The following is a 27985-nucleotide window of genomic DNA, read 5'->3' as shown; positions in this document are numbered from 1 at the left end:
TCAAATCCTATATTTTCAGTTTAAAACTAAGAATGTTATGGTGCACTGTGCTGAAGGTCCTGCAGAAGTCTAGGTAGATGGTGATCATTGGAGAAGATCACCAGATTAGTTGGGCAAAGCGGTTTATTTCAGAAGTTATCATGAAGCTTTGGTGACAGAAGCAGCAGGAGGGAGTAGATCCCAGTAAGATGAGGTTTGTCATCACTGACCTAACCAACTGCTCTAACAAAAATGAACTGGATATGCTGTGTGGAAGACGTTCTGTAAAGTAAATGTGCACCTCCCCTGAAGAGTCACACACATAGTTCTTAGATTTACCAGGTCCCACCGCTGAAGAACAGCTAAATACGCCAACAGTCACTTGGATGTGAGGGCTGTCCCTACAAGCTGTATCAGACTCTTACCTGCTAAGGGTTTGTGCCATGTGCCTTCCCCAGGAGATTTTCTCATGTCAGAGAAAAGGTAAGGTTCTCTTGGGCATATTTTAGAAGAAAATGATATCTGTGTTACTGTAGGAGTTACAAAAAGCATTTAAATATAATAAAAAAGAAAGGACCTTGAAGCATATTTTCATCCTTTCAATTTAAAATGGTGGGAACATCTGTTCAGAAATACGTGACCTGGACTAGCAGTGTAAACTGTGTACATCTAGGACTATAAGAACACACACGTTTTCTATACGTATAAATGCAACAGTTTAAGACCCATGATTCAAGGCTGAAGCGGTTACAACAAGATAGCAACCTAGAAGGAGTAACTGGAGAGTAGTGAATCACAGGATAAAAGCTGAAAGGTTGAATCTGATGCAGTAAAAAAAGGCAGTGAATGATGGTTGGACCAGGTGATCTTGGAGGTCTTTTCCAACCTTAATGTTTCTGATTCTATGATTTGCCCTTGGTGAAAGCAAGCTGGCTGTCTCTAATCACTCTTTTAGCCTCCGTATGTTTCAACATAGCTTCTAGCAGTATCCATGACGTTCATGGAATCACAGAAAGGCCAAGGTCGGAAGGGACCTCTGAAGATCATCTAGTCCAACCACCTTGCCAATCAGGATTACCTAGAACACATTGTGCAGGATGGCATCCAGGTGGGTTTTGAATATCTCCGGGGGAGACTCCACAACCTCTCTGGTCAACCTGTCCCAGTGCTCTGTCACCCTCACAGCAAAGAAATGCCCTCTCATATTCAACCAGAACCTCCTGTGCTTCTGTTAGTGAACATTGCCTCTCGTCCTGTCACTGGGCACAACTGAAAAGAGACTAGCTCTATCATCTTGACAACCTCCCTTCAGATATTTATATGCATTGATGAGGTCTCCCCTCAGTCTTCTCTTTTCCAGGCTAAACAGGCCCAGCTATCTCAGCCTGTTCTTGTACAACAGGTGCTCCAGTCCTCTAGTCATCTTAGTAACCCTCCTCTGGACTCGCTCCAGTAGCTCCATGTCCCTCTTGTACTGGGAAACCCAGAACTGGACACAATACTCCAGGTATGATCTCACAAGGGCTGAGTAGAGGGGGAGGATAACCTCCCTTGACCTGCTGGCAACACTTTTCCTAATGCACCCCAGGATACCGTTGGCCTTCTTGGCCACAAGGGCACATTGCTGGCTCATGGTCAGCCTGCTGTCCCTCAGGACTCCCAGGTCCCTCTCCGCAGAGCTGCTTTCCAGCAGGTCAGCCCCCAGCCTGTACAGGTGCTTGGGGTTATTCCTCCCTAGGTGCAGGACCCTGCACTTGTCCTTGTTGAACTTCATGAGGTTCTTCTTGGCCCAACCCTCCAGCCTGTCGAGGTCCCTCTGAATGGCAGCACAGCCCTCTGGGGTATCAGCCACTCCTCCCAGCTTTGTGTCATCAGCAAACTTGCTGAGGGTGCACTCTTGCCAGGGACTCAAGTGAATCTAACCAGTCAATTGTTCCCAGGGTCTTCCTTTTTGCCCTTAAAAATAGGTGTGATATTTCCTTTTTTCCAGTCACTGGGGACTGGATCTTACTGCTCTGACCTCTTGAGCATGATGGAGATTAGCTTGGCAATTACATCTGCCAGCTCCCTCACTACCCTGGGATGCACCTCATGAAGTCCTATGGGCTTGTGTACATTCAGATTCCTAAGATGGTCTCTAACCCAGACTTCTCCAAAGAAAAGAGTGACTTCAGTAATCCAGGCCCTGTCCTGAGGCTTAGGGACTTGGGGAGATTTGAGAAGACTGATCACCAGTGAGAACTGAGGGAAAAAAATGTTGTTGAGTACCTCAGCTTTTGCAATATCAGTCATCACTAGATATCCCGATATGTCTAATGGTGTGTGTATGTGTGTACGTTTTATTTGGTTCTCCTTTTCTGATTAACATCAGAATTAAGCCCTTTTTGTTATTTTTCACATTACTCAGCAGATACAGTTCCATACTTGTGTTGTCTTTACTAATCCCATCTCTACATTCCCAGGAAGCATACCTATATTTTTCCCAAGACGTGTGTCCCTGCTTCCGCTGCCTATGCATTTCCTTCTTGCTCTTCAGTTCAGCCCAGAGATATTTACACAACTGTGCTGGTCTCCTGACTTCCTTGCCTTATTTCTTGCACTCGGGGTCAAGTGTTCTTGTACTCAAACAAGGGAAACATCCTTCCCATGGGATTGTATTCACCATTTCCTTAGACAGGTGAAGTTTGCTTTCTTAAGGTTAAAGGTCTTAACTTTATTCTCAACCCAGCCTATGTCCCTTGAGATCATGAATGCTATCAGAGTATGATCACTGCAGCCCATGCTGCCACCTATTCTAATCTCCCTGATGAGATCATATGGGTTAGTGAGCAACAGGTCAAGTAAAGCCCTTCTTCTGGTTAGAGTGTCAATCACCTGGATTAAGAAATTATTCTCTTAGAGTCTGCTGGACTACTTGCTGCTCGCTGTGCTGCTTTTCCAGTAGATGCCACAGTCATTGAAGTCCCCCAGCAGGACCAGGGTCTGCAAACATGATGTTTCCTGTAGCTGTAGAAAGAGCAATTCATTGGCATTCTCATGTTGATCAGGAAGCCTGCAGTAAACACCTACAATAAGACTTCATTTGTTGGCTTGGCTTCTATTTCTCATCTGTAAGCTCTCAACCTTCTCGTTATTTTTCAATGACAGTACCATCCAGTCATTTCTTTCTTTTACATAGAAGGCAAATTCACCAACTCTCCTTCTTTGCTTAACCCTTCTGAACAGTTGTTAGCCATCCATTGCAGTGCTCCAATTCTCTGAGTCAATCTAACAGGTTTCCATTATAGCAATTATATCAGTTTTCCAGTTACACAATGGTGTCCTACATGATGCTGTCCTTTTAAAGAGGAGTTTGAATTCAGTGTTATTTCAGTAATTGTAGGAATTGTTATATTTAAGGAAAAAGATGGAAATAAATAATCAGGCTTATAACTCTACATTTCACATAAATGTAAATTTACTATTCAGTGGTGTATTGCACAGTCTTGTCTACAGTCATGGAGCCTGTTTGATGCAAGCTTTCCCATCACTAGTCCAAAAGGAAGAATTTAATAACAGGCCTAAAATAGAGTGTATGCAGAAATGGCAGGGATGGACAGGGACAGTGGGAGCCTTCTCTGTGGCCTCAGCAGTGTCCAATGGTGCAGGAAGTATCTGGATTCACAAAGCTTCTTGTAATTGCTGTATGATTTAAAGCTTCCACTTCCAAGGGTAATAAATAAGATATGATATTTGCACAACAAAATCATTTTCTGTACAAAAAGTTGATTTTTTTTTTTTTTTTAACATGGATAAAGGAATATAGGAGTTCGTTACCACTAGATCTGCAAGAAATAGCTTAAAATCTTGTATCTCTTTCAGGTCTGGTGATATTCCAGCTGCAGAAGAGCAATTTTCCTTGTTGTACCATGAAAGACCTTTGTCCTTTTCTTTCTACTTTTTATGGGAATAACTATTGATATTATTACTATTTATTTTATTTACTTTTATAAATGTATATATTTACTACGGTTAGAATTGACCGGGCCATTCAAGCAAGTACATCTGTAGTTATCATTTCAATGCAGTGCTTAGTTTATTCACCAGGGGTCATCAAAGGTCTGGATTTTCTTTGTCTACTTAGAGGTGTAATGAATGATGAAATTTCCCAACTTTCTTCAGGCCCTGGTGTTTGGAAATGACCCTATAAACCTCCTACAACCCTATAGGAGTTTGTGGTAAATGTACAATGCGCTCTGAAGTCACATTTCAAATATTTAACACAACACTGTTTCAACAGAAAACTTAGGCTGAGAATCACTTTTTAATGCATTCTTCTTCTGATTTTAAATGTCCCTTTTGTGCTATTTAAATGAAACTATCAGCAAATGTAGGGGTAACAATAGCTATTCACTCATTGGGACGAAGTGGCAAAACTTACACTAGATCTAAATCTGGATTTCCTCTATATTCTGAACAGTTTAGCATGGAAATCAGACTTTTCAGCCCTGTCTACATTATAGCCTCTTGCAAAGGTAGCAACAATGAAGAAACAAGATACAAATATTCTAAAGAAGCACTTCTAGTACCTTTATAATTCTGGCTAAAATGTACTCTGCTGTGGGTAAAATATGCAGTATAAAATGAGTTAGTTCTTGTTATCTATAGGCTTGGGTCACTAAAGGAATGTGAGACATACACTCCTGGACAAACTTGTCAGCAGTGAAATATCAGGCAATATCTCCTCTCATCTGTAAAGACTTTTGGGTATGAACTGAAAAAAAATTTCTTCATGATGCCAGGCATCACAGGATGAGTTTCCAAATCTGAATCAGACAACAGAGTCTGTGAGAGGTAAGTGCTGGATGGCAAGAGCAAAACCAGCAGGATCAGGATGAGTCTGAGGTAACTCTTTCTTCTAGTTTCCACCAGTGAATGATGGTACCTCCCTACCCCAAGAGCCTATTGTACAAATAATTATTTTGAAAAGGCTGAGATAGTCAGATATTGTACTTAAAGGATGTATATTAATATTTGAAGTAGGTAAACTATGCCAAGTATTCAATGATCCTGACAGATCATTGTTTAGAAAGTAATAAATGTTCTGACACTTCTCTGCCATGGCTAAAAGTCTGAGGTAACCTTCTGGCTGCTCTAAACTTTGTGGCTGCTTGTAATACATTACAAGTGTATTTAATGACGACCACATTTCCCTTAGACTGAATAACAAACCTGTGTCACATAGGTTAGTCTCTTTCCACATAACCTCGTAATTCTCTGTAAATCATTCTTTCCTCTCTAAGTATCAGCCACTTTCAAGATTTTCCCACTTTTAAAGCATCCGATTTCATGAGCTCTAATTGCTAATTACCTGTGGTTTCTGTTTCATGCTTATATTATTACATATTTTAAGAGATACACTCATATTAAAACTTGTTGTACAGATATAATTTGCTTCACCTTTGCAGATTTTTAGGTGTCTAAAGACAAATTGGGTCTATGCTGCATCCTGTCACTGGGTCAGTGGAGCATTGATCTGTTTTCTTTTCTTTGCCCTGTTTTCAGACAATCTGCAAGCATTTTTATCATTCGTATCTATGTCATGCTCATTTGAAATTGACCAATAGAGTTCAGGAATGTTCAGGGGAGATTTGACTAACAGAAATATTTACAGATAGCTAAGTTAGACAAATAAAACTTTGTTGCCATTACTCACTAAAAGATGCCTCTAGAAAGATATTGCTAGCACAGCTACATCATCGCTTGAGAGGCAGTCTTTTACGCATCTTACTTTATTGTTGTTGCAATTTTGTGCTTGCATTTGCAACACTTTCATGAAAATTATTATATAAATCATTTCCACTTTTTTTCTGTCCGCATTTAAGTCAAGAAGCTGTACAGAAGAACCAAAACCCCACCATTTATGTAGCAAATTAAGAGATACATGTGCAAAGGAATGCTTATAGTATTGGGAAAACAACAACAACAACAAAAACACCACCAACAAAAATCTTCCTTTTGAGTCCAGTTGTCATATGGTTTTTGTATGTTCCATAAGTTACCTTCTGGCCATTTCTAAAGTCTCAAAAAGATGACAGACTGCTATATTTGATTTACAGACAGGCTCAAGGTAACTAGACATACATAAACTTACTTAGACATACAAAACTTACATACTTTGGCTGAGATCAATGCATCAGTTCTGATTACACCAGCTGATCAGCCATTCCCAATTCAATAAAGGATTATTCTCTCTGTCTAATGAATATTTTTTATTGCTTATTTCTAGACAAGTGTATAGTAAGTTTCGAGAGAAAAGCATCTATTTAATGGTCTAGATGAAGAGTAAGAGAACAGAAGCAGGATACAGCAATGAATGTAATATCAGCATTGATACAATGATACATCCTTTTTGAGACTAATTCCAAAAGATAATGCACTTTGGTGGAAAGATAATGAAAGCTAATTTAAAGAGCTAGTGAGAAAAGAGCTTGCCTGACTTTAATTTCATTTGTCTTAGTATGAAATGTGTGTCAACAGAGATACAAGCAAGAAAAGTGTTCAGCAAACAAAGTGCCTGTGACTGGGTAGCTATCATGAAATACACTGACTGTGTATAAAAAGATCCTAAGACTTTCCTGTTAGTTTTTCCTGCTTGGTCTTGTCTTCAGTTGCTCAGAATTCTCCATTTATGCTTCACATATACATCTATAAGAATTAACAATACAGTCTCTTTCTCTCAAATAGCAGAACACTAATTATGTATTTCTAGTGCCTTTAATGATCTACAGTGGCTGACCACCACTTTCTGTGATGCTGCTGATAGATCATGGAACTTTGTAAACTGAAGTGATTTCAAGTAACCCTGAGAGAAGACCGTTGTCATGCTCCTAAACTGCACCTGGGAAAAAAAGTATTTTGCCAGTATTTTCTTACATGATTTTACCTCACAGATCTCAGAATAGTTATGTGGCAACATTAAGGAGAAAGCTCAAGTGATCTCAACACTCCTTATACAATTGTGAAGGAACTTTTTCTCTTCAGGACTAATGATAACAATTAGATATTTGAAGACTCTGTTAGTCTCAGTTTTGCAAACAGGCCTTGCTCAGCTCAGCTATGAAATCACTATTAATTTTTGCAATTTTGACTCTTCTAGGGATGGCATGATCATTTTATACCACTATGTCTAACTGGGATTTAAAAGCAAACCAAACCAAAACCAAAACAGCCCATATAGACAGAAATTTATGGGAATAAATGGTTACTGGGGGTAGGGAGAAGACCACAAGCTATAGGCAAATCTGCACAAAGCTCAGATCTTAGCTTGCCTCATTTTATACAAGAAGAACTTCTAAAGATGTCAAGGAGATATATATGAGCACCAGTCTGCAGAATCAGGCTCTCTGTGTTTACTTTAGTTTTGGTCTCCAACAGAACCAAAGCTGTATTGCATTATTTAACAGATACGTCTGACACTCTTGGCTCACGCTATCTGGCTTCTTCTCTCGGACCTAACAAAGCTTAAATTAAATTCTTTCACATACCAGTGGTGGAATAACATTTCTCAGAATCAGACAAATACAATGATGAATAAAACCACTTTCTTCCCTTCTAACCTACCGTGATACCCAAATTCAGTGAAGACTGTCAACTCATCTGAAGAATTTTTTTTAGCAAAGGGAGACATTTTTGGAACCATCTCTGAGACAACAAATTTGGAACAACAAATTTGATGTCTGACTTAGAAGAGTACTCAAGGCAACAAACAAATCAATTTGTCTGTACTGGTCTTTCATTCGTGAAAATGTAACAAAGTGAAAAACAAAACCAATTCACTCTGTGTGTTGGTTTACTCACCTGTTTTATTGAAAGAATGGGAAATGTTGCAGGCATTGTGCCCTATGTTTTGAATTATCCATTAAATCTGCAGTGCAATAATAATGAATTTGGCAATTTAAGGTATGAGGATGCTTGTGTTGGGAGCTTTGCTATCCCTCATTATCTCTGGAATGGACTTAAGTGATTCATTTTTCATTTCTTTCTTTCTTCTACTTAGAAGACTGTTTTAAGAGATGAGATGTGTAGCATTTATCCACAAATATGTATACCAGAATGTTGTTCTCTGTGCACTCCCCAGTATACAAAAATTTTCTGTGTTAGAACAGGTTAAAAAAAAAGGAAAGGAAAGGGGGGAGGGGGTAAGAAGCTATGATAGTATGATAGTAACATGGACTACTAACTGCAGAGCAATACTACAATTGAAACTGCTCTTCAAAAAGAACAATGTTATGATATCAAGGCTCATCTAAATGCTTTAATTTATTTGCTCTGTTGAATAAAGATGTAACTGTTTAGAAATCAATTGTAAAGATGTTTCCGTTTAGAAAGCAATTAGTATATTAAAAGCAATTAGTATATTGATTTTAAGACTGCTGTTTTCTTTGATTGACTTTAGAAAACTGCTGGCTTAAGAGTATTCAGCTTCATCTTTTATACATATAATTTTTCAATAACAGATAACAACGTAACTGGAAGTGCAAGGAATCATGCTAAAACAGTTTCTAAATTCATTGCTGCAATTCCTAGAGTGAATCCAGAGGAAGGTGATAAAAATTATCGGAAGGCTAGAACACCTCTCCTGTAAAAAAAGATCGAGACAGTAGGGGTTATTTAGCGTGAAGAATGGAAGGCTCCCAGTAGATCTCTTAGCAGCCTTCTAGTACTTAAAGGGGGCCTGCAGGAAATATGGGGAAAGACACTTTATGGGGTATGTAGTGATAGGATCAGGGGTAATGGTTTTAAACTTAAATAGGGTAGATTTAGATTAGATGTAAGGTGGATGAGCCATCCCTTGAAGTGTTCCGGGTCAGGTTGGATGGGGCTTTGAGCAACCAGGTCAAGTGGAAGGTGTCCCTGCCCACAGCAGGGTGGTTGGAACTAGATGATCTTGAAGGTCCCTTCCAACCCAAATCATTCTGTGATTCTGTGTTTCTAAGTACAGTAGGCCAAGACCTGGAGGGATTTCTTTGGTCAAATGTGGAAGCCAAATTAATCATAGATAAATTTACATTTTAAAACAATGAGTTCAGTAGACAATTATCCCTATAAATAGGTAAATTCTATGAGAAACAGGTAGATATACCATAGCTAAGCCATTTTAAGTTAATAGGAGGGCAAATCAGATATAATTACTTGTAGGTAGAAAGCAATAGCTCTATAGAAAGTAAAATAGTACAATACAATGAGTAGTCATAGAACCAATTCCCATTCACTATCCCTACTGATTCTTACAGAAGAACAATTTAATGTTTTTGTTTCTGAGTTTTCATTTCCATGTGTTTTAATGTGCTATGTGTTTTTATTTTATTTTATTTTCTAAATACGTAGAAAAATTTATAATGTTTTCTGAAGTGCTTGTGACATCTACTCATATTATGTAACAAGGATCCTTAATTTGGTTTGAAAGATTCTTCTAAAGTCTTTAAAAAAGAGGAAGGATGAGAAGACTTTTGGTCATCTAAATCTGGTTTCTGTCATCTGTATATCTTTTGTATGTCCTTTACTTGAAGTGCCATCTATTTCCCCTCATTAAGTGCCATATGGTATTGCAATCCCTTCAGCTGACTGTTATCACATGGCAACAACATGTTTTCGTATGCACTATGTCTTTCCTTTCCTTTCCAGGTAATTTTGAATATTAGGTGTTGTTAAATCCTGACGTATCTTGTGTTTTCATAATGTGTTTAAAAGTATTTTTCTAAGGCATTTGCTGTCAAATGCATTTAGGCACCTGTCTGCTGCTTGAGTTGATTTCCAAGGAATAAGTGCATTTAGAATGGAAATTAGTTGTTGTTTTTTTTTTTTTTTTTTTTTTTTTTCTCATTAAGTTGTAGTTTAAGATGGCCAATGTAGCTGGTACCTTAGTTTATGCTGTTCCCTCCTAAATCTCCTCTTTGACTGATACTGTGCTATTAGGATGTGGAAATAGTACTTCTTTGCTCCTAAGTAGTGCTTCAGTTATAATCTAATGGAGTTATTGACTGAGTCTATATTTTAAAAAATGGTTAATTGGGAAACTCAAAATATCTTTCCCAATGTCCTGTTATTACACCAGACACCGTCTGTGTTAATTCTAAGTAATTTTTTTCATAGTGAATCCAATGGTTAAACTAAGAAGTGAAAGACTGGAAGTTTGATAGAAACCCTACACAGAAGCTCATTGTGTTTACTTTAAGAGTACCTGCTGTACATGAATGTAAAGCCTCGACATTGTTAATTGCTTTTTATCATGCAACAACATTTCAAGATGTTCCAGGGGAAGGATGTTCAGAAATTTGATAAAGGATCTCAAATGTTTTCTTCAAACCCAAATATCTATGGTGAATGTTTTTTGCTGTTCAGTGCTCTGTACCAATGTTTCCAGGATGAAGATCTTCTGGGTCACAAATCAAGCCTGCTCTTCACCTCAGATATTTCCTTTATTCTGCTACAAAAAGGTTTCAAGGCCCTATACCTGCAAGAAATGAATGATTTCTCCATCCTTCTCATTCTGAAAATCTGTCAACATTTTGCTAATCTTGATCTTGATCTTCACTGTCAGTTTTCCCAGATTTTAACTTTCTATTTTCAATCCCTTGTGACTTGAGACAATGCACTGGTTTGCTCAGAATGTTTACATTCTTTTATGGGGGCAACGGATGTGTTTTGTTTTTTTTTTTTTTTAACCTATTTTTACCTATATTTTCTGTCACCACTGCCTGCTTTGAGGTTACCTGATCAGAGGAGTCGAGCTTAAACTTCCATTTCTGATTGCATAAGTTCTGGAGTCATGGCATCTGTCCTGCCTTCTTTTGACAGTTGCCTGAAGCCCAGAGCACTTCTGAAATCCAGTAGATATTTTATTTAATATTTCAATAACTATATTTTTAGGATACAGAATTGTAACTAATGGTTCTGAATACTGATGCAGCCTGAATACAGTCTGACTTGGGAGTTCTCACAAAAGCTCTATGTCATGAGTTATTCATCCCAGGGATTATCCAGGGAGGATGTTGAGATGCTGCTTGCTTGCCCCTGGGCAGCTGGTATCCCAGGGCTGACAAGTGGGTCAAGCACAGAATTTCAGTAACAGCAAGGAGGTCCACCTTGAACTCTGCTCTGGCGAGGTGGTCAGGAGCACTCTTCGAGCTGTCTCAGAGCATCTGAAAGAACACATTCGCAGGAATCATCATGCTTGTGAGGCTATTTTGGCTTACTTTATTTACAATTATTTTAAAGCAGAGCCTCTATCAGGTGAGCTGATTGTACAATTTTTAAAGGAAAAAGTAGACATTTTCAACTTGCTGCACAGTATAGAAACACATCCAGCCAACACAGTAGTGATATATTTTACATTCCTTATGAAGATCTTTTACATATTAAACTCTTATTTGTACCAGTGGGTTTTGACATCTTAACCATAGACCAAACCAGAGTGTAGCCACTCTGTGAGGCACAAAATCATACCATAAAAGCTCGTTGACATCAAGAAATTAGTCTTAAATGAAAAGGCCAGTCTTTACTGTTTTCCTGTGTTTTCCTTTTTATTCTGTAAAGTCAACCACCACCAAGAAATGCCAAAATATGTATTAGCAAATAGCTTCTTATGTAACCGATGCCATCCTGTAATATTCTAGCATGAGGTAAGAAATTTTTCAAATCAGAGACTGAAGAGATATTTATGAATATTTAGTGATGGAGTTCGTTGTTTTTCAAACATTTTTTTTCCCCAAATAAAAATGTTGTCCTGTTCTCACAATGAAATTGACCAGTGTTATGTAATAGAGATCAAAAGGAGTAGGTATAAAAGTTTAAGGGCAAAAAAGCAGAGTATGAAAGTTTGATCCAAAGATCTACAATTACACAAACTCTCTGTGATTTCAATAGTCTTGTTCTTCTAGATGTGAAGTTTAGGGTAAGATTTAGTAGTGGGGTTTACACAGCATGCATTATGCTTAAAGACCAGTGGTAGCAAAGTATCTCAGAAGTTTCTGTGAGGCTTTTTCCGCTGAAAGGTAAAAATCTTTCATTACAATCTGAATAATATCCCTCCTGGCTGAGAAAAAATATATTGTCTCCTTGGTCAACTTTTGTAAAATTCTGATTATGAATAGTTTCAACTGTTTAAAAATTACAACAGCAAAGAATAATAGTATACTTTATTGCTTTGAGCTAATAGAATAAAATCAAAATCCAGCATTTCCTGGAAGCTTTAGAGTGGCATCAGAACACATAGTGAAAATACTGTGAAATCTGGACCCTGTTTTACTATTGCTGATCATGACTCAAACCAGACAGAAATACCAGGAAAAAAAATAAAATAATAATTTTCCTATCACTCGTCATATTGGTGATTTTTATTTTTGAATTCTCTTCCTATCACAGCCATGCTAAAAACACATGCAGTCAGTTTGCACCATTTTACTGTAGAAACCATAAAAAATATGTCTGGAAATCAATCCAAGCAGCTCCTAGAAAAAAACAGTTGTGTTATGTTTTGTTCCAAGTTGCATACATCTAAACTTCAGCATCCCCAGCTCTTTCTAAATCTCTCTTATGGTGACTTTAACGCAATGACAAATGCTCAGATTTGACAGCTGCATCTTGAAACCTTTTCAGCTTACATTTAATGGATGGTAGACAAAGATGAAAGATGCCCAGTGAAACTAGTTTCTCTCAGCATTTCTAGAGAATTACTTTATTTCTTTACTTATTCTTTATTTCTTTATTTAATTACCTAACATTATTATCATACAATGATCACAAAAATGGGATTAATGATTAGCCATGAACTATGTAAATCACAAAGCTTTCGTCTGATGTTTACTTTAAAGGCCTTTTTCCATTGGTGCAATATATGAGAAGAAGTAAAAGGTAAGGGGCATCTATCTAAGAATCTGTCTCATCTCTCAACCACTAAGAGATGTCTTTGCAACTGAGAAGAAATTGCTATCTGTATTTCAATGTGCTCTCTTCTCAGCTGAATTCAGAATCACCTAATCACCTCAGTCCAGATTTCACTGTGGTTTCACTGTGGAAATGAGTCCTTTTTATCCCACTTCATCTCACTTTTTAAGATGATTAAGCACTAAATTCCTCACTTCATTCACTTTAAAGGTTATCTTATGGTTTGGAAAGTTAAGAACATGACACTGATGACAGATTTCTAAGCATCTGTTTGCAGATCACTTGAAGTTTCTTCATACCCTCTGTGTTGTTTTCCATAACACCACAGAGAAGATTCTCAAAGCAAAGTATAACTGCTAACCTACTTCAAGATCTAAATTCATCCAGATATTTTTATACTAGGAAGAGTATTCTTTTGAGTCCTTAAGTTCAGCACTCCAAAGGAGCAGATCTGCACACACTTTCTAGCAGTCATCTTACAAGGCTGAATGCCTGATTCTAACTCTACTAATACTGGTTTATGTTCACCTGGTTTCAGGGACTTTAAGGAAAGAGTTGTGGGGTGGTAACCATCCACATTAACCCACTACATACATGATCAATCTCAGCCTGAAAAGGAAAGAAGAACAATCTTTCAAGCTGACTTTAAGAGGTCTTTTCAACTTGGTCTATACTTGTCCTTGTACTGCTCCAATTTATTTTCATCTCTGGAGAAGAAAACTGATCTCTCAGTCTGTTAGTACACCTAGGTATCACAACCTTTCACATATCAATAAAGAACACAACACACTCCTGTTAAACACAAGCAGTCTATGTCTTTCCTGTGTAAACACAGAAGTAATTCCATGGAAACAGATAGAATTACACATCTCCAAAAAGAAGGTAAAATAGCTCAAAACCAGGGCAACTAAATATTAAGAGTGGAAGCCAGCAAACAAAATTAACATTGTTGAGCAGTGCACAGGATTGAGAGTGCCACCAAATTTAGTAAAGATCACATACCAGTTAGATAAGGCACATTATCATTTTCAGGAATGATGGCACTGTTTCTTGGAATCTTATGACTCAGCAAGGTTATTTGGGTTGGCATAATATCATATTTTTTAAGAATTTGTGTATTTCTACATCTTGTGCAACTGCCACATGTTACTAGGACTGTTGCTCTGAAACAGATAGGAGCCCTATACCCTGTTTTGTTTTGGTTTTCGGTAAAGCAATAAAATCCTTGGAATGGTAGAACAAGTGAATGCCTGAAGTTTATCTGCTACCAGAAATTTGCCTGTTTGTAATTTCACTTTTCATCTTCAGGATGTTTTTGAAGCAACTTAATGGCTTTTGGTTCAGAGGGAACTTCTGTTCTCACTGTATTTTTTAGAAGTTGTTTTGCAGAACAAGCTTAAGAGACCTTGGTGTTAAAAATGGGATGAAGAGGCCTTAGCTGACATTCCCAAGAATGTTCTAAATGGGCAGCTGCTCCTCCCATTGTAGTATAACTGTGATTTATTTCCAGTCTTGGGACCCAGACTTGTGCACCTTCTTGAGGATGACTGTCCATAGGTATCAGTGATAATTGCTTACACAAGTGTGAGTTGCTTTGATGCTGCTTTATAGGGGGTAAAATACAATATGTACACATCAAAGGTAGTGACAAAGTATTCAGTCCAACCTTGCTTCAGCCTTCTTCGTATTATCATCCTCTTCTGAATGCAACATAAATCCTCTAGAGCTTCTACCTTACAACACCTTTGGGGGCATCTCTTTTTCTTGGGGTCACCTCCACTGCTGCAAAAGGGAGGCAGCAGCAGATTTTGTCTCTTCCTTCTCACCTCAGAGAAAGCTTCCTTTCCCCACATAGCACTTTCTCATCAGTAGTCTTCCCTCAGCTTTGCTTTTACATCATAGGCACCAGCTGACTTTTTGTTTACTGTCAGCAAGTGGCATTATCTTTGACCAAGATAGGGAGTTTCCTAAACCCATGACCCTCACCTCAACACAGGTTTCAAACAATAATATGTAGCAGTAAGGGTGGCCAAAGACACAATGAGTAACACGAAAATATACAAGCTGACTTTCTTTCAAGGTATGGGGCCTGGATCCCTCTTCAACAAACGCAAAGCCAATACAGAACCTGCTGTTACTTTCTCAGATTAGTCCTTTTGCTGCAGCTGGATGGAGAGGGGAAAGCTACAGGTTATTTCAGTCTTGTGTTTTGAACAGTGGATTTTACTATTTCAACATGTTATTGAATGGCTGGGCCAAGAGCATAGTGGTCAGCTGTGCAAAATCTAGTTGGAGGCCTGTAATGAGCAGAGTACCCCACAGGTTAATACTGAGTCTTGTCCTGTTTAACACCTTCATCAAAGATCTGGATGATATGGTAGAGTTGCACCCTCAGTAAATTTGCAGATGACATGAAACTAGGGAGACTGGCTGATTCACTCGTGGGCCATGCTGTCATCCAGAGGAACTCTGACAGACTGGAGAGGTGGTGGGCTGACAAAATCTCATGAAGTACAATAAGAGTTCAGAGTCCTGAGGCTGGGGAGGAAGAACTCCAGGCACCAGTACATGCTGGGTGCTAGCCATCTGGAAAGCAGCTCCACAGAAGAGGACATGGGAGTCCTCGTGGACACCAAGTTGAACATGAACTAGCAATGTGTCCTTGCTTCTAAGAAGGCTATCAGTATTCTTGTCAGCAATAAGCCAAGTATAGCCAGCAGGTCAAGAGAGGTGATCCTTTCCCTCTACTCAACATTGATGAGGTCACACCTGGAATATTGTGTCCAGTTCTGGGCACACCAGTACAAGAGAGATGTGGGCATACTGGAGAAAGTCCAGTGGAGGACCACTAAGATGATGAAGGGGCTGGAACACCTCTTCCATGAGAAAAGTCTGAGAGAGCTGGGATTGTTCAGCCTGAAGAAGAGAAAGCTCAGGAGGATCTTATCAATGTGTATAAATACCTCAAGTGAGGGTGCAAAGAGGACTGAGCCAGGATCATTTTCAGTGGTGCCCAGTGGTAGGACAAGAGGCAACGGACACAAACTGAAGCACAGGAGAGTCGATCTGAACATCAGGAAACCCTTCTTTGCTGTGCAATTGACCATGGACTGTCACAGATTGCCCAGAGAGGTTGTGGAGTTTCCCTCCTTGGAAATCTTAAGCCTACACCCTCTGCAATCCCAAATATGAGTCCAGTCTGGGCCACAAGTGGTTAGAGAGCTGCACAGAGGAAAACTGGGAGGCGCTGGTGGATGAAAAGTTCAGTGTGGCCTGGAAGTATGCACTTGCAGCCCAGAAAGGCTACCATATCCTGAACTGCATCAAAAGACGTGTAGCTAGCGGTTTGAAGGAGGTAATTCTCAAAACTCAAGTACTGTGTTCAGCTCTGGTGCCCACAGCATAAGAAGGATATAGACCATAGTACTTAAAGGGGTCCTACAGAAAATATGGGGCAGGACTCTTTTTCAGAGTTTGTAGAGATAGACCACAGTAATGGTTTTAGCTAAAAGAGGGTAAGTTGGTAGGTTTAGATTAGATTTTAGGAAGAAATTCTTCACTACAAAGGTAGTGAGGCACTAAAACCGGGTCCCCAGCGAAGTTGTGGATGCCCCCTTCCAAGAAGCTTTCAAGGTCAGATTGGATGGGGCTTTTGGCAACTTGATGTAGTGGAAGGCATCCCTGCTGATGGCAGGGTGGGTAGAATTAGATGACTTTTAAGGTTTGTTCTAACCCAAACCATCCGTTAATTCTATATTCAAAATCCATCTGGACATGGTCTTGGGAAACTTGCTCTAGGTGTCCCATCTTGAGTATGGAGAGTTGGACTGCATGACCTCCAGAGGTTCCTTTCAACCAAATGGTTAAGACTGTTCTGTGATTCTGTGATTCCATGAAAGCTTATTTACCTTCACTGAAGAGTTTTTGACATGCCCACCAACATCACAGTTTTCTTCAGCTTCTAAAGTTACCCATAAAATATGGCTTTACTATTTTCAGGGCTGCTTGATGCTGCTTGACCTTGTATAAAGACAGTCTAGAAGGTAATCCAGCCAATATGTTTTTCCAATTTATCCCAATTTAGTAAGTGCAGACTTTTGAATGGAAATCATCTTTACTTTTACTCAAACTTGGTGCAGAACTTGATTCTGCTTCTCAACCCTTTTTCAAGCTATGGTATGCATATATTTTGGGGGGCCATCACATGTAAGCTATGCAAAGAATTCACCAAGAATGAGACCACTTGGAGAGGTGTTGTCTAGCATCATTTCTCACCCTGTTGTTTCCAGAATGCCCTTGTACCCTGTTATATTTTGTTGCCATGCAAAGACGCATGTTTGGGATTCCCAGGTTTAATATCCAGAATTAATTACTGGAGCCTCTAAGGAGACTCAGCAAAGCGAAGAACCTCCTGACTCTTACACATAAAATACAATCCTGCAGTAGTAGGGCATCACACACTTACACATGTTAAATGATGTACAGACAGGTGACACACTTCTAACACACTTATTAGCTGTCACTTTTCATCAAGCGCTTCATCTTCTTTGCTGAAGAAGTAATAGTCTACTACAAGAGATCATGAAGTGCTCTTGCACAGACAGCTTGTTATCCTAGAAGTCTGTGTGAATTATAAACATGACATCATGTCAGGTGCTCTTTGTCCCCTTTTTGTCTCACTCACTTCTAATAATTAGTTGAAACTCAGCACTCAATAATACTGCCTTTGTTAAATGCCTGAAGGATGAGGTAAGGCTATAGGATTAAGTCCAACATTTTGTAGTCCCACACATAGTCTAGCAGGGAGAAGCCTTCAGAGGAAAAAAAGTAGATTACTCACTTTTTCTCTCCTTTCCAACCAAATCCAACTATATGAAATTTAGATGAGCATTTATTATTGGCTCTTAGTAGGCCTGATTCAGTGTTCATGTTGATGCCAAACTCTCTCTATACAGAATTTTAGCATATCACTTCCAGTTCATTTCAGTGCAAATGGTGCCTGAATTAAGGTTAATAATTTTAAGTTACATTTTTATAGACTTTTCTTTATCCCCTATTCCAGAAAAAATGAAAAAAGAAAAAAAAAAAGGAAGAGAAAATAGACTTTCTTCTTGACTTTGCAGTGAGGCTTTGCCTGCTTCCCACGAAGAATGAGGGACCAGTGAATACAAAGTTCTCCTTTGCAGTGTAAGTTGTGAAGTTAGTTATGTCAGAGAAGAGTGGATGCATGAATCTGCTTTGCCAAAATTGTAGTGTCCATGTTAACTTGCTATTAATGGGTACATATGGTAAAGTGACATTGGTAAAGTGACATTGAGAACGTGCTCAAAGGTTTAGATTTAATTGGAACAAGGCTCTCAGGCACTGTGAGCATAAAATCAATGTGACTAATACAAATTTGGAAGGCAACAAAACACCACTGGATTATATTCCAAATTATAAGCAGTCTACATCTTCCAATAAGTAATAGTATCATGTGTCTTTGATGATGTTTACAATGGCTTTATCTGGACAGAAACTATATAATTTTTTATAAGTGTTGCTGGCAAATAGAACTCCAAATTAAGGTTAATGACATGTTCTCCTCTTGTTTTAGGAAAGAGCCTTGAGAACTTTGAAAGGAAAAACATTTTATGAATTTCTGCATATCTTTCTTGTGCCTCTGTCCATATATACTGTACAGGTATATTGTACTACGACTATTTTTATTATTTTCTTTGCCATTTTTCCTCCAAAAGTCATGCTCACAAGCCTCTTCAATCAAAAAAATAGTTTAAATTGCCTGTAATCAATCCCCTGTTACTGACAGCTTGAAATAATGGTAATTTTTCTTGCAATTCAAACCTAGTTATTAGAACTCTCTAATTCCAGGCTGAATGTTCATGACTCTTTTCAGGTGGAGAACTAGGTTATAGATCTGTCACCTCCTTTGCCCTTTTATTCTTTAAAGGTATGTGTGTTTACAACTCAGTTCATCCTCACCAGAGCAGTCAGGCCTCCCACGACACACAGTAAGCAAGAAAAGAGATGTAGTTTTTCCATTCACAGGACCACTGTTTCCCAGTGGGACTTAGGAAGACCAGCTTAACACTACTCATGATGTTTGGTGTTACTAGCAGCACCCTGATCTTGATACCATAATTTGATTAAACTGAATAAACTAGCTAGATAGAAATTTCATGTTTGCATTCATGTAATTTAGTTATGGCATGTTTCAAAGAAATTGGCAAAAAGTGCCTGAAACATGTCAGTGATTTATTTTTCCTTTTAGGTTAAACAAAATATTCAATGCAAATTTAGACTTGAATATGATTTTCAAGGAGGGCATACTTCAGTTATCCTACCTGTCTTCTTTTGCAAGCAGAAAGGGAAAAATTCACATTTCTTCTGCTCCAAAATGAGTAACATGTTTAGTGTGCTTTGCCAGTTTGATGCGTTAAGTTCTACCCCCTTACAATTCAGATCAAGAATGTAGCATGTATACCACTGGTAAAGTACTGCTTTTGACACTTTATGTCAGGAAGAATTTCTGAGCAACAAAAAAGAAAATATAGTATAGTTAAAGATTTGTCCTCTACTTTCTTGGTACTGACCTTAGCATAACAGAATATTCCAAAGCCTTTAAATACAAACAAACAACAGTAAAAAAAACAAGTATTAGATTGCCCAGTAGAAATTCATTTGATATAGTCTGTTGTGTTTGTTGTGCAAAAAGAGATACTAGGCCTCTTCAATTTTTTCTTAGTATAGGTGGCCACAATTACAATAAATACAAACCTCTCAATTACAGTGTCAAATCCCCAGCTGGTCAGCTTCCTGAGGGTCCTTTTTGTGGTGGGATTCCCAGGCAGAACAAAGTTAAAAAAAAATTGTTCATCTGTGCAGGCAGCATCCTTAGGAGAAGCACAGGCTGCATTCAGCCCTGGGCGACACTGGTTGCCCAGTTGCTTCAGAAGATCTTTCACCTTCAGTGTGCTGGAAATTTACATGACCAGCAGGCCCCACACTGGCAAGCCCTTGGGACAAAGTAGCATAAAAGTCACTTGTAGTCATAATTTTCATCAAAGGTCTTTTTTCTCAGCTAACAACCTTCATCATATGTATTGACTTGGACCATAGCCTCGCATAAGGCCATCATTCAGTGAAAGTAAAAGAGTTCATAACTCCATCAGTGAGGCATGAAAAACTGATCAGGCCAAGTAGTTTAGCTTCAAGTAGTTTAGCTTCAGCTTGTTCCTGTGTGTTAAATGTCCCCTTGCAAGTCACATAATGTGAAACTACAACGAAGAACATTGAATCAGCAAGCTCATTCTTTTTTTTTTTTTTTTTTTTTTTGTACTTTGAGTCATTAAGCATAGCCTCACTGACTTTCATGTTGGTGTTAGGGATCAAAGAAGAAAGTGTAAAGTAAATGCAGCGAGGCCCCAGATATGTAAGCCTATTTTAGCTCCCCCACGTTCATTCAAAGCAGGTTCACTCAGCAATGAACGAAGCATGTGGTTTCCATGAAGAAGGCTCACTAAGCTGAAGAGTCCAACTGTGAGCACAAATTCTGCATCTAAAAGTTTCTGCAATGAACAGGGCTCTTGAGTAATTAACAACTTCAAATAGCAGAAAAAGTGTAGCAACAGGCAACAGCAACACAGTCAATTTGTGTGCCAGCCTTTTCTTTCTGGTTCAAACTTCAAACTACATTTGTGTTAGTTTCATAATCTGACTTTATAGTAAATGTTGGTTCAGCTTTAGTTAGTGTACTCATGGTAGAAATTACTGTTATTGTTGAGATTAAGTTTCACCAGGTTCTCTAAAATAAATTTAATAATTTTAGTACAGTTTCTATTCAATATGTATCTAGACCAAAAGATCACCACGGTATCTAATCCTTGCTATGACTCTCGTAATATAGCAACAAAAGAAAATTGGAATTGAAGCTAAGCAACTTTTAGCCGTTGTCCTTTCCTTGGCCTCTAAAGAAAGACTGAAAAAATGTGTATGATAGAATGCAGTTTCAATAGATTTGAAATTATTAGAGCAAAAATCCCCTCTTTGCAGAAATGATTTGACTCCTCATTGGGTAGAAATTAAACTGATCATGACTAAACATTTAGCACTATATTAGTGACATCTAACAGTATTCCTACTTCCCTGAAGGATAAGCCAGTCCAGTATTACGATTTTAACTTTTGCCCAGAATCATTACTCAGTCACTCCTAATTTAACTTCCATTAAATCAAAGTATCCTTCCCCTTCTTCTAACTGAAGATAGCTATTGCAGAATTTTAGTCTGCTACACAGTGTGGAAGGTTAGCAAGTGAAATCACAGTGCTTTCAGTCTTCTTATCATGATAGTAGATGTGCCAGCCACAGTTCTAGCAAGCAACTTTGGCTGTGGAATTTTTTTTTTTTTTTTTTTCCCAACTGAGTTATGCTGGTATTTTCAGAGAATCTCGAGTGATTGAGGAGGCTGGGTCCCCCTGGATTCCATGAATTTAAATAATCTCACTGTGTCTGTACCTGGAATAGTTAAAGTTGGGTGATTTACACGTGTAAGCATCCTACAGTGTGCCCACTAATGGGCAAGTTCAAGTGTGTTTTTGGGAGAACAAGAAAGATGCATGATATTGAGGAAATGGTTACATTTTCATCTCTCTAGCTAGATATAATGCTTTATCCTGTGTATCTAGTTGCAGCCATGCATGAGGTTTGCATTTTCTAGTTATAACAAAGGTATGTGGAACTTTAACTAGACACATAGAAAGGCATTCTTTGTTACAGTTCACTGAACTAGCCCATCTCATTTGTGAATCATTAATGATATTGACTGCTGGGTAAGTTTACTTTGGCTGTAAATCTATAAATGGCATGGGAAGATGTGGTAGAATTACTTTTCATACCTTGCTTTTAAATGAGAACATTATATTTTCAGGGAAGATAGATGCAAAATATAAATTAAAATTTTGGAAGAAGGCATGGCAACCTCAAAAATCTAGCATTTTTTTCATTCTGTAGTATTAACTATTAGCACTGTATTTCCTGTAGCTTTTTATTAGTGAGTGAGTGTATAGAGCCATGCAAAAACAGTCCACTTTAAGACTTCCAATTATGCAAGATACTTTTTCTGTTGCTTCTTGAGGAGGCTTATTTACAGTGGTTAACAGATAGAGTTTAAAAATATATTTGTGCAGCAGGTAATTCAAAATGCATTTGGTGTTATTTTGGGTGATGAAGTGATCCAAGGTAGGAAACGACAACTTCTTTAATGAATCTTAACATGAAGAAATATCACAGCATTTTCCTGATTTGCCTAAGAATCATGGCCTAGGAAAATGGATATAGTGTTTTCATACAGACATAGTAATTCTAACTTCGAATATAACATATATTTTAATTAGGTGCAGTAAATATGAATAAATTCATATTCAGAATGGAAAAATGTTCCATATTGTTTGTATGTTCTTTCTTATTGAAGGATCTAGTTGTATAGCAAATATTAGCTTAATTAAATTATTTTTCAACAGGGCACAGTTGGTATGAATACAGGAACAGACTTTGTCACAGGTGCATAGGAGAACTCCTGTAACCAAGTACAAGCAATAAAATAGCTCCACCTTGGAATTTCCATCTCATAAGAAATTCTGATGTTTCAAAATGGTGTTTTGTTCTGAATTAGGACAAAAAAGAAAAAACAACACTTTACAGAATAAGAAATCAGGCAACTTAATGTGGTCTGCAGGAACATAATTATTGTTGTAATTTCTCTATTACACTGCACTATTTTGCCATAGGAAGGGTTGCAGGATATCGTTAAAAGATGATTCGGCTCAGGCACCCAAGCCAAGAAAAGCACATGGCTTTGAGATATTTCAGGCCATGTTACAACCTAGTGTATACAGAACTGATACAATTCTTATTTTAAGGGCTCTATCAAAGAGAAAAACTGAATGGTGAAACACTAAAATTCAGGAAATCGAAATTCTTCATGGTTGCCCACAGGATCCACTAGCAATTTTTTCTAAACCATGGGGCATGTTTCCTATATTAAATTAAGATACAGCGTGAATAAGAATTCACTGGGCAAAACTTGGTTTTGCTAAGCCTTTTCCAAGGTCACACGCATATCAGTGAGTGAATTTGGCCTCACTGGTTTTGGTTCTACTCATGGCTCACTCAGAGCAAATCTTCCAATAATTTCATAGTAAAATCAGCCTTGACCATTACTTTCAAAGGTCTCTTCACAAACTGGATTTTTTTTTCACTTTTTTAAAAAAGTATTTTACTTTTTTTTGTTTTGTTTTTGTTCATATTTTTCACTATTCAGACTAATTCAATATTCTTTAAAAGTTGAAGTATATTTCACTAATGTATAATGAAAATAGATTTTTTTTGCTTATATTAGATGCTCTGAAACAGCTTCATAACAGTTAGAAACACTAACTATTCTTAATGTTAGAAATACTGCTGTAGCCAGACAGAAAAGTAAAACTGTGTTTGACTATGTTTGATTGCAGAAACATGTGAATGAAGAAACAATAAAAACTATCACAGCACAAAAATGTAATTAAATGTTCTTCTTTTATTTGTGCCTCCACCCAGGGTGTAAACACACAGAGGCACTCACTTGTCTCTACAAATCTCTAGCTTCACTTTAACAATAATTAAATGTAATCTTAAAATTCTAACCAAGATGTTTTTTAGAAGAAATCTTTGAGACATATATATATATATATATATATCTGTTTCTGTTTCTGCTTCTGTTTCTGTTTCTAATTATTCTAATCCACACAAATGCTAGCAGTTTTATGAAGAAGGACAATGACTTGAGCAGTCTTTTTAAAGGCATCTCAGAATAAGACATTCTAATAATCACATCAAGATATATTTTTCTAGTTTTATTTTCTACCATGTGCAAATACCCTGTTTTTTACCTTTTACATAAAAAAAGAGTTTTATGAAACAGGACAAAATAATTTATGATTATATGAAAATTAACTGTAACAAATCATAAAATTTTACACATACTAGTAGAGAAAAAACATAACTAATTCTTTTGAAAATTTATTTTTCATGGTTTGTAACAGATACGTCTTTAGAGCAAATATCAGCCAGATATACATTATGGAAAACTGAGTTCATATCTGTATATGTAAGCATCTATAAATATGTAGAAAATCCTGTAAGGTTTTGGAACATATTTCCACTTTTTCTCCTCAATGAAGTGCTTCATGTAAAAAATACTACACAAGTGTCTGCTTTCTTTATATAACAGAGGGATTTTTTTATTAAATAAAACCCCACCCAGCTAATTTTAAATTGTGGTCTTTTTCTTTTGATTTGTCTGTTCTTAGAAAATAGAAAATGTATAAAAAATTCACGCAAACAACAAAAAAGTGCTCTTTGAATTTTTTTTTGCTGTAAAATTACACAGGGAAAACAGAGAATAAACAGTTAAAATGTAATTTTAAAACTCATTCACACCTCTTCAAAGAAAGCTGAAAATACAATACAAGGTGACAGATGGCCTCAGCACTGCAATACTTCATCATCCAGTACTAGTAAACTGCAATCCCTATATGTATGTGTGTATATATACATGTACATATATACATAGAGAGGGAGATCTAAACACATGCACACCCATGCACTCATATACTCACAAAAGTACCCGTGTGCTATTTGAAATTATATTTTAAACTCCAGTGTAGACCCACTTCTAATGCAGATATAAAGATACCATGAGTCTGAAAACAGAGAAGTGTATACAAAGAATGATTGTAAATAATTTCATTAGAATATTGTTTAATGTCCATTGTCTAAAATAACTTCATTTCTTGAATCCCTATGAATCCCTATGAATCCCTTTAGAAAGTTAATATTATCCAGCAACTAGAGCAACAACACAAAAATCACCAAGGCGCAAATATTTGCATAGAAGTCTGTAACTGGCATTATGCATTTCATTTTCACAAGCACCATTTTTCATTTTAATATGTGACAAACATGATTCCCTATCCAAAACATGATATATATATATATTTTATTATTATTTTTTAATACAATTGCCCTTGGTGATATAAGTTTATCTATCTCCCAAAGTCAGTCTGACTGGAAAGAGAGTAATGAAATAATCATGAAGAATCCCCTTTGTCTATGACATGGAAGTAAACAATGGCATTCCTTTTTACAGACTGGTAGCCCACTCTAATGTGCTTAATTTGACCGTATTCTAGCTCCTTTGTAAGATTAAGGCTCGCAGAAAGCTGTGTACTGTGAATGCATATATACATACATAAATCTATGCATATGCAAGGATGAATGAATGATCTGGAAATCTTTCCTTTTTCAAATGTAACTGATGAATGCAAAAATTACACCATTCTTGAAATCTGTCTTTCCACTTTCCCTTTGGTCAGGATCATCTATGACTTACAAGCCCTCTCTACTGGATAGCTCTTGCAATCAGATACCAGAAGAAATATTTCAGAAAAATAAAAACCAAGGTGGTACAGATCTGAAGTCAGCAGCAATATTTCAGTTTGCTACACAGTAGTTGACAAATCCTGGATAACCATGGAGAACCTTGAAGGATTTCCATATACAAAATTACATATGTATATACACATGCATATGCACACAGTGGGCCCAATTCTCCTCATAGTGACTTTGGTGGAAAAAAGTGTAGTCCTACACGTTTGAAATGGGAAGTGTTCAGCATGTCTAGCTGCACCTGCTGAAACAAGATATGCATGTGCAGAGATCGCAGAATGGGCTTTAAGTCAGCACAAAATTAAAGCTTTACTAAAAAGGCCTAATACTACACTAATGCAAGTGGGCTTTTTCCATTTATATCTTATAGTTGTGTATGGAAACCTGATGTTATTTACTCCAATGAAAAATGCATATGGTAACAAATAGAGCTACTAATGAAAGCTGAAGCAGAGGGTCACACTTGCTTGTGATGTGAGAAACAGAATAAAAAGTGGAAAAATTTAATAGAAAATTCTCTTTATTTAAGCCATGTTATTACTTATTGATTTACACAGTTTATGTACATGGCCTATTCATGTCTACTTTGAGCTTACTGGATAAAAGTCTCTCATTTAAATATATGAGCAGATGTGCTTGTGCGTGAGGACAAAATTCGGGAAAACAATCTTCAGAGCATTACCAGTGTTTACAAATGTCCGGACATAAATTCATCTATGCAACATAATGGCAAATTAAATTAAGAAATTGACCCACACTCTAAAAAAAAAAAAGCTTCTCAGGATAAGAAAATGTGTGTATAAACGATTTTTAAAATTCATCTTTCTTGATGAGTGATTTCAGAAGCATAGTTACAGTCTAACCAGCAAGAAAGAATCTTTGGATTTTTGTCCTTCATATTAAAACAAGTTGTAAGAATATTAAAATGCAACCTATGCAGTAAGTCCACAAAATAGCTGAAAATGGAATAATCTAAAAGCTCAGTCTTACATAATGTAAGAGTTGCTCCCAAACTAAACATCCTCACAGTGATTACTCATCTCTATTTCAAAATTGTGTTTTTAACTCATACTCTTGTGGCTATCACAAGAGGCAACCTCATTTTATTGCACCCTGTACAAAATTTGAGGACCAGAGCCTGACCCTAAGTAGAAGAAACAAAACCACTAAACCAGTTTTACATCTCTGAATAACCAGAGGGAACATAGCAAACTTACAAGTAGCTCTTCTTACTGAAAATGTGTTATGGAAAAGAAAATACTAGGGCAACAAAAAATTAATCGAATCAGTATGGATTGCTTTTAAATCTACGGAATTTAAGGAAGCGTATTTAAAACTTTCCTACAGAGTATTATGGTACATACAGCAAATAAAACCCTACAATATAGTTAAAAATCAACATAAAGTTCAAACATTATTTTTTTCTAGCAGCTGTGCTAAATATAGATGAAGTCCATGTACCTTCTCATGTAGTGCATTTAACCCTTCTTATATGTTGCATGAAGAACTGGGTCAGAAAGAATGCTGGAAAAACAGTAACTGCCATATTATATGGCTTAAATACAGAGGAATGGAAAACACACCTAAACAAAGGCCTGTAAGAAATCCAGTTCCAAGGATCTTTGGATCCATAAAGAAGACATGCCAGTGCCTCCAATGGGTAGTGCCAGGATGTGTGCGTAATTTCTCTCCCTTTTATTTTGCTGGCGTGTGTTTAACTTCAGAAGCACCAAATGCAAACAGGCTGTGCAAAAAGCTGTGTATCTTTGAAATGTTTGTAGTATACTCTGGTTTTACTTCCTTTCTAAGGAATTTTCTAAAGTTGCATTCTTCAATGATTCTACTGTTCAGGTTGAAAGGATTATAGCCAAAAACCAGTTTTCTTATTCAGTCTTCAAATTCCCTTTGAGAAATTAAAAAGAACAAAGAACAACAACAACAAAAATAAGTAGAGTTGCTGTGCCACAGATGAAAAGAAAAGAAACAATTTCTAAGGTTTTGGCAAAACTTTCTTTCTCCCAATGATCTCCTTCTCAGCTGACTGCTTGATTACTTGATGAATGCTTGGTAATTTCTTTTTTTGTTCTCTGTTATGTATGTATATTAACCCATATCCCCATACATACACGGTACTTTTACGAAGAGAAAAATTTTGTAGAAAAATATTAGAAGGGCAAGATGAAATGGAACCAAGTTCTTGTCAGAGTTAGATGGTTTTAGCTTTCAGTGTAGACAGAAGAAAGCTGGCTGGGACAACGATCCACTGCATTTATTTGTAGGGAACTGCTATCCTCTGGCATGCTGCGGGCTGAATCACCAAAGACGCCTGTGGGCCCTGCTGGAAAGTCATAAACCAGGAAAAGTACAAAAATAATTAATTACCCAGGATAACTATGCCATGGAGAATACCTTAATACTTATGCAGAGAACTGGAAAGAGCTTCAGACCATACAGACTAACAAAACAAGCAAGCCAATGTATGTCAGAAATTAATACGTAACTTACTGTTTATCAAGGGAGGAACTGTCAGAATCAAGTCTGAATTACAGAAGATTTAATCACAAATAACACTTGCACACTTAATGGATACTACAAT

General features: G+C 37.3%; 1 protein-coding gene across 12 annotated transcripts in view; it reads right to left on the bottom strand.

Annotated features, from left to right (window-relative positions):
• Positions 1-8263: 8263 nt before the first annotated feature.
• Positions 8264-27985, bottom strand: part of GLIS3 (GLIS family zinc finger 3) — a 195752-nt gene continuing 176030 nt past the window's right edge. For 2 of the 12 annotated variants that reach the window (XM_083817774.1, XM_083817764.1), the window contains one exon: positions 8264-11162. In XM_083817774.1, the coding sequence (XP_083673900.1) occupies positions 11131-11162 (32 nt within the window). In that variant the 3' untranslated portion in view covers positions 8264-11130. Of the gene's footprint in view, positions 11163-15015; positions 27728-27985 lie in introns of those variants that run through there. The other 10 variants (XM_083817773.1, XM_083817772.1, XM_083817763.1 and 7 more) reach the window with 6 other exon arrangements.

This window comes from Anser anser (genome assembly GCF_964211835.1).
Source record: "Anser anser genome assembly, chromosome: Z".
Classification (NCBI taxonomy): Eukaryota; Metazoa; Chordata; class Aves; order Anseriformes; family Anatidae; genus Anser; species Anser anser.
The sequence above is the reverse complement of the archived record's forward strand: the minus strand, read 5'-3'. Positions and strand labels throughout refer to the sequence as shown.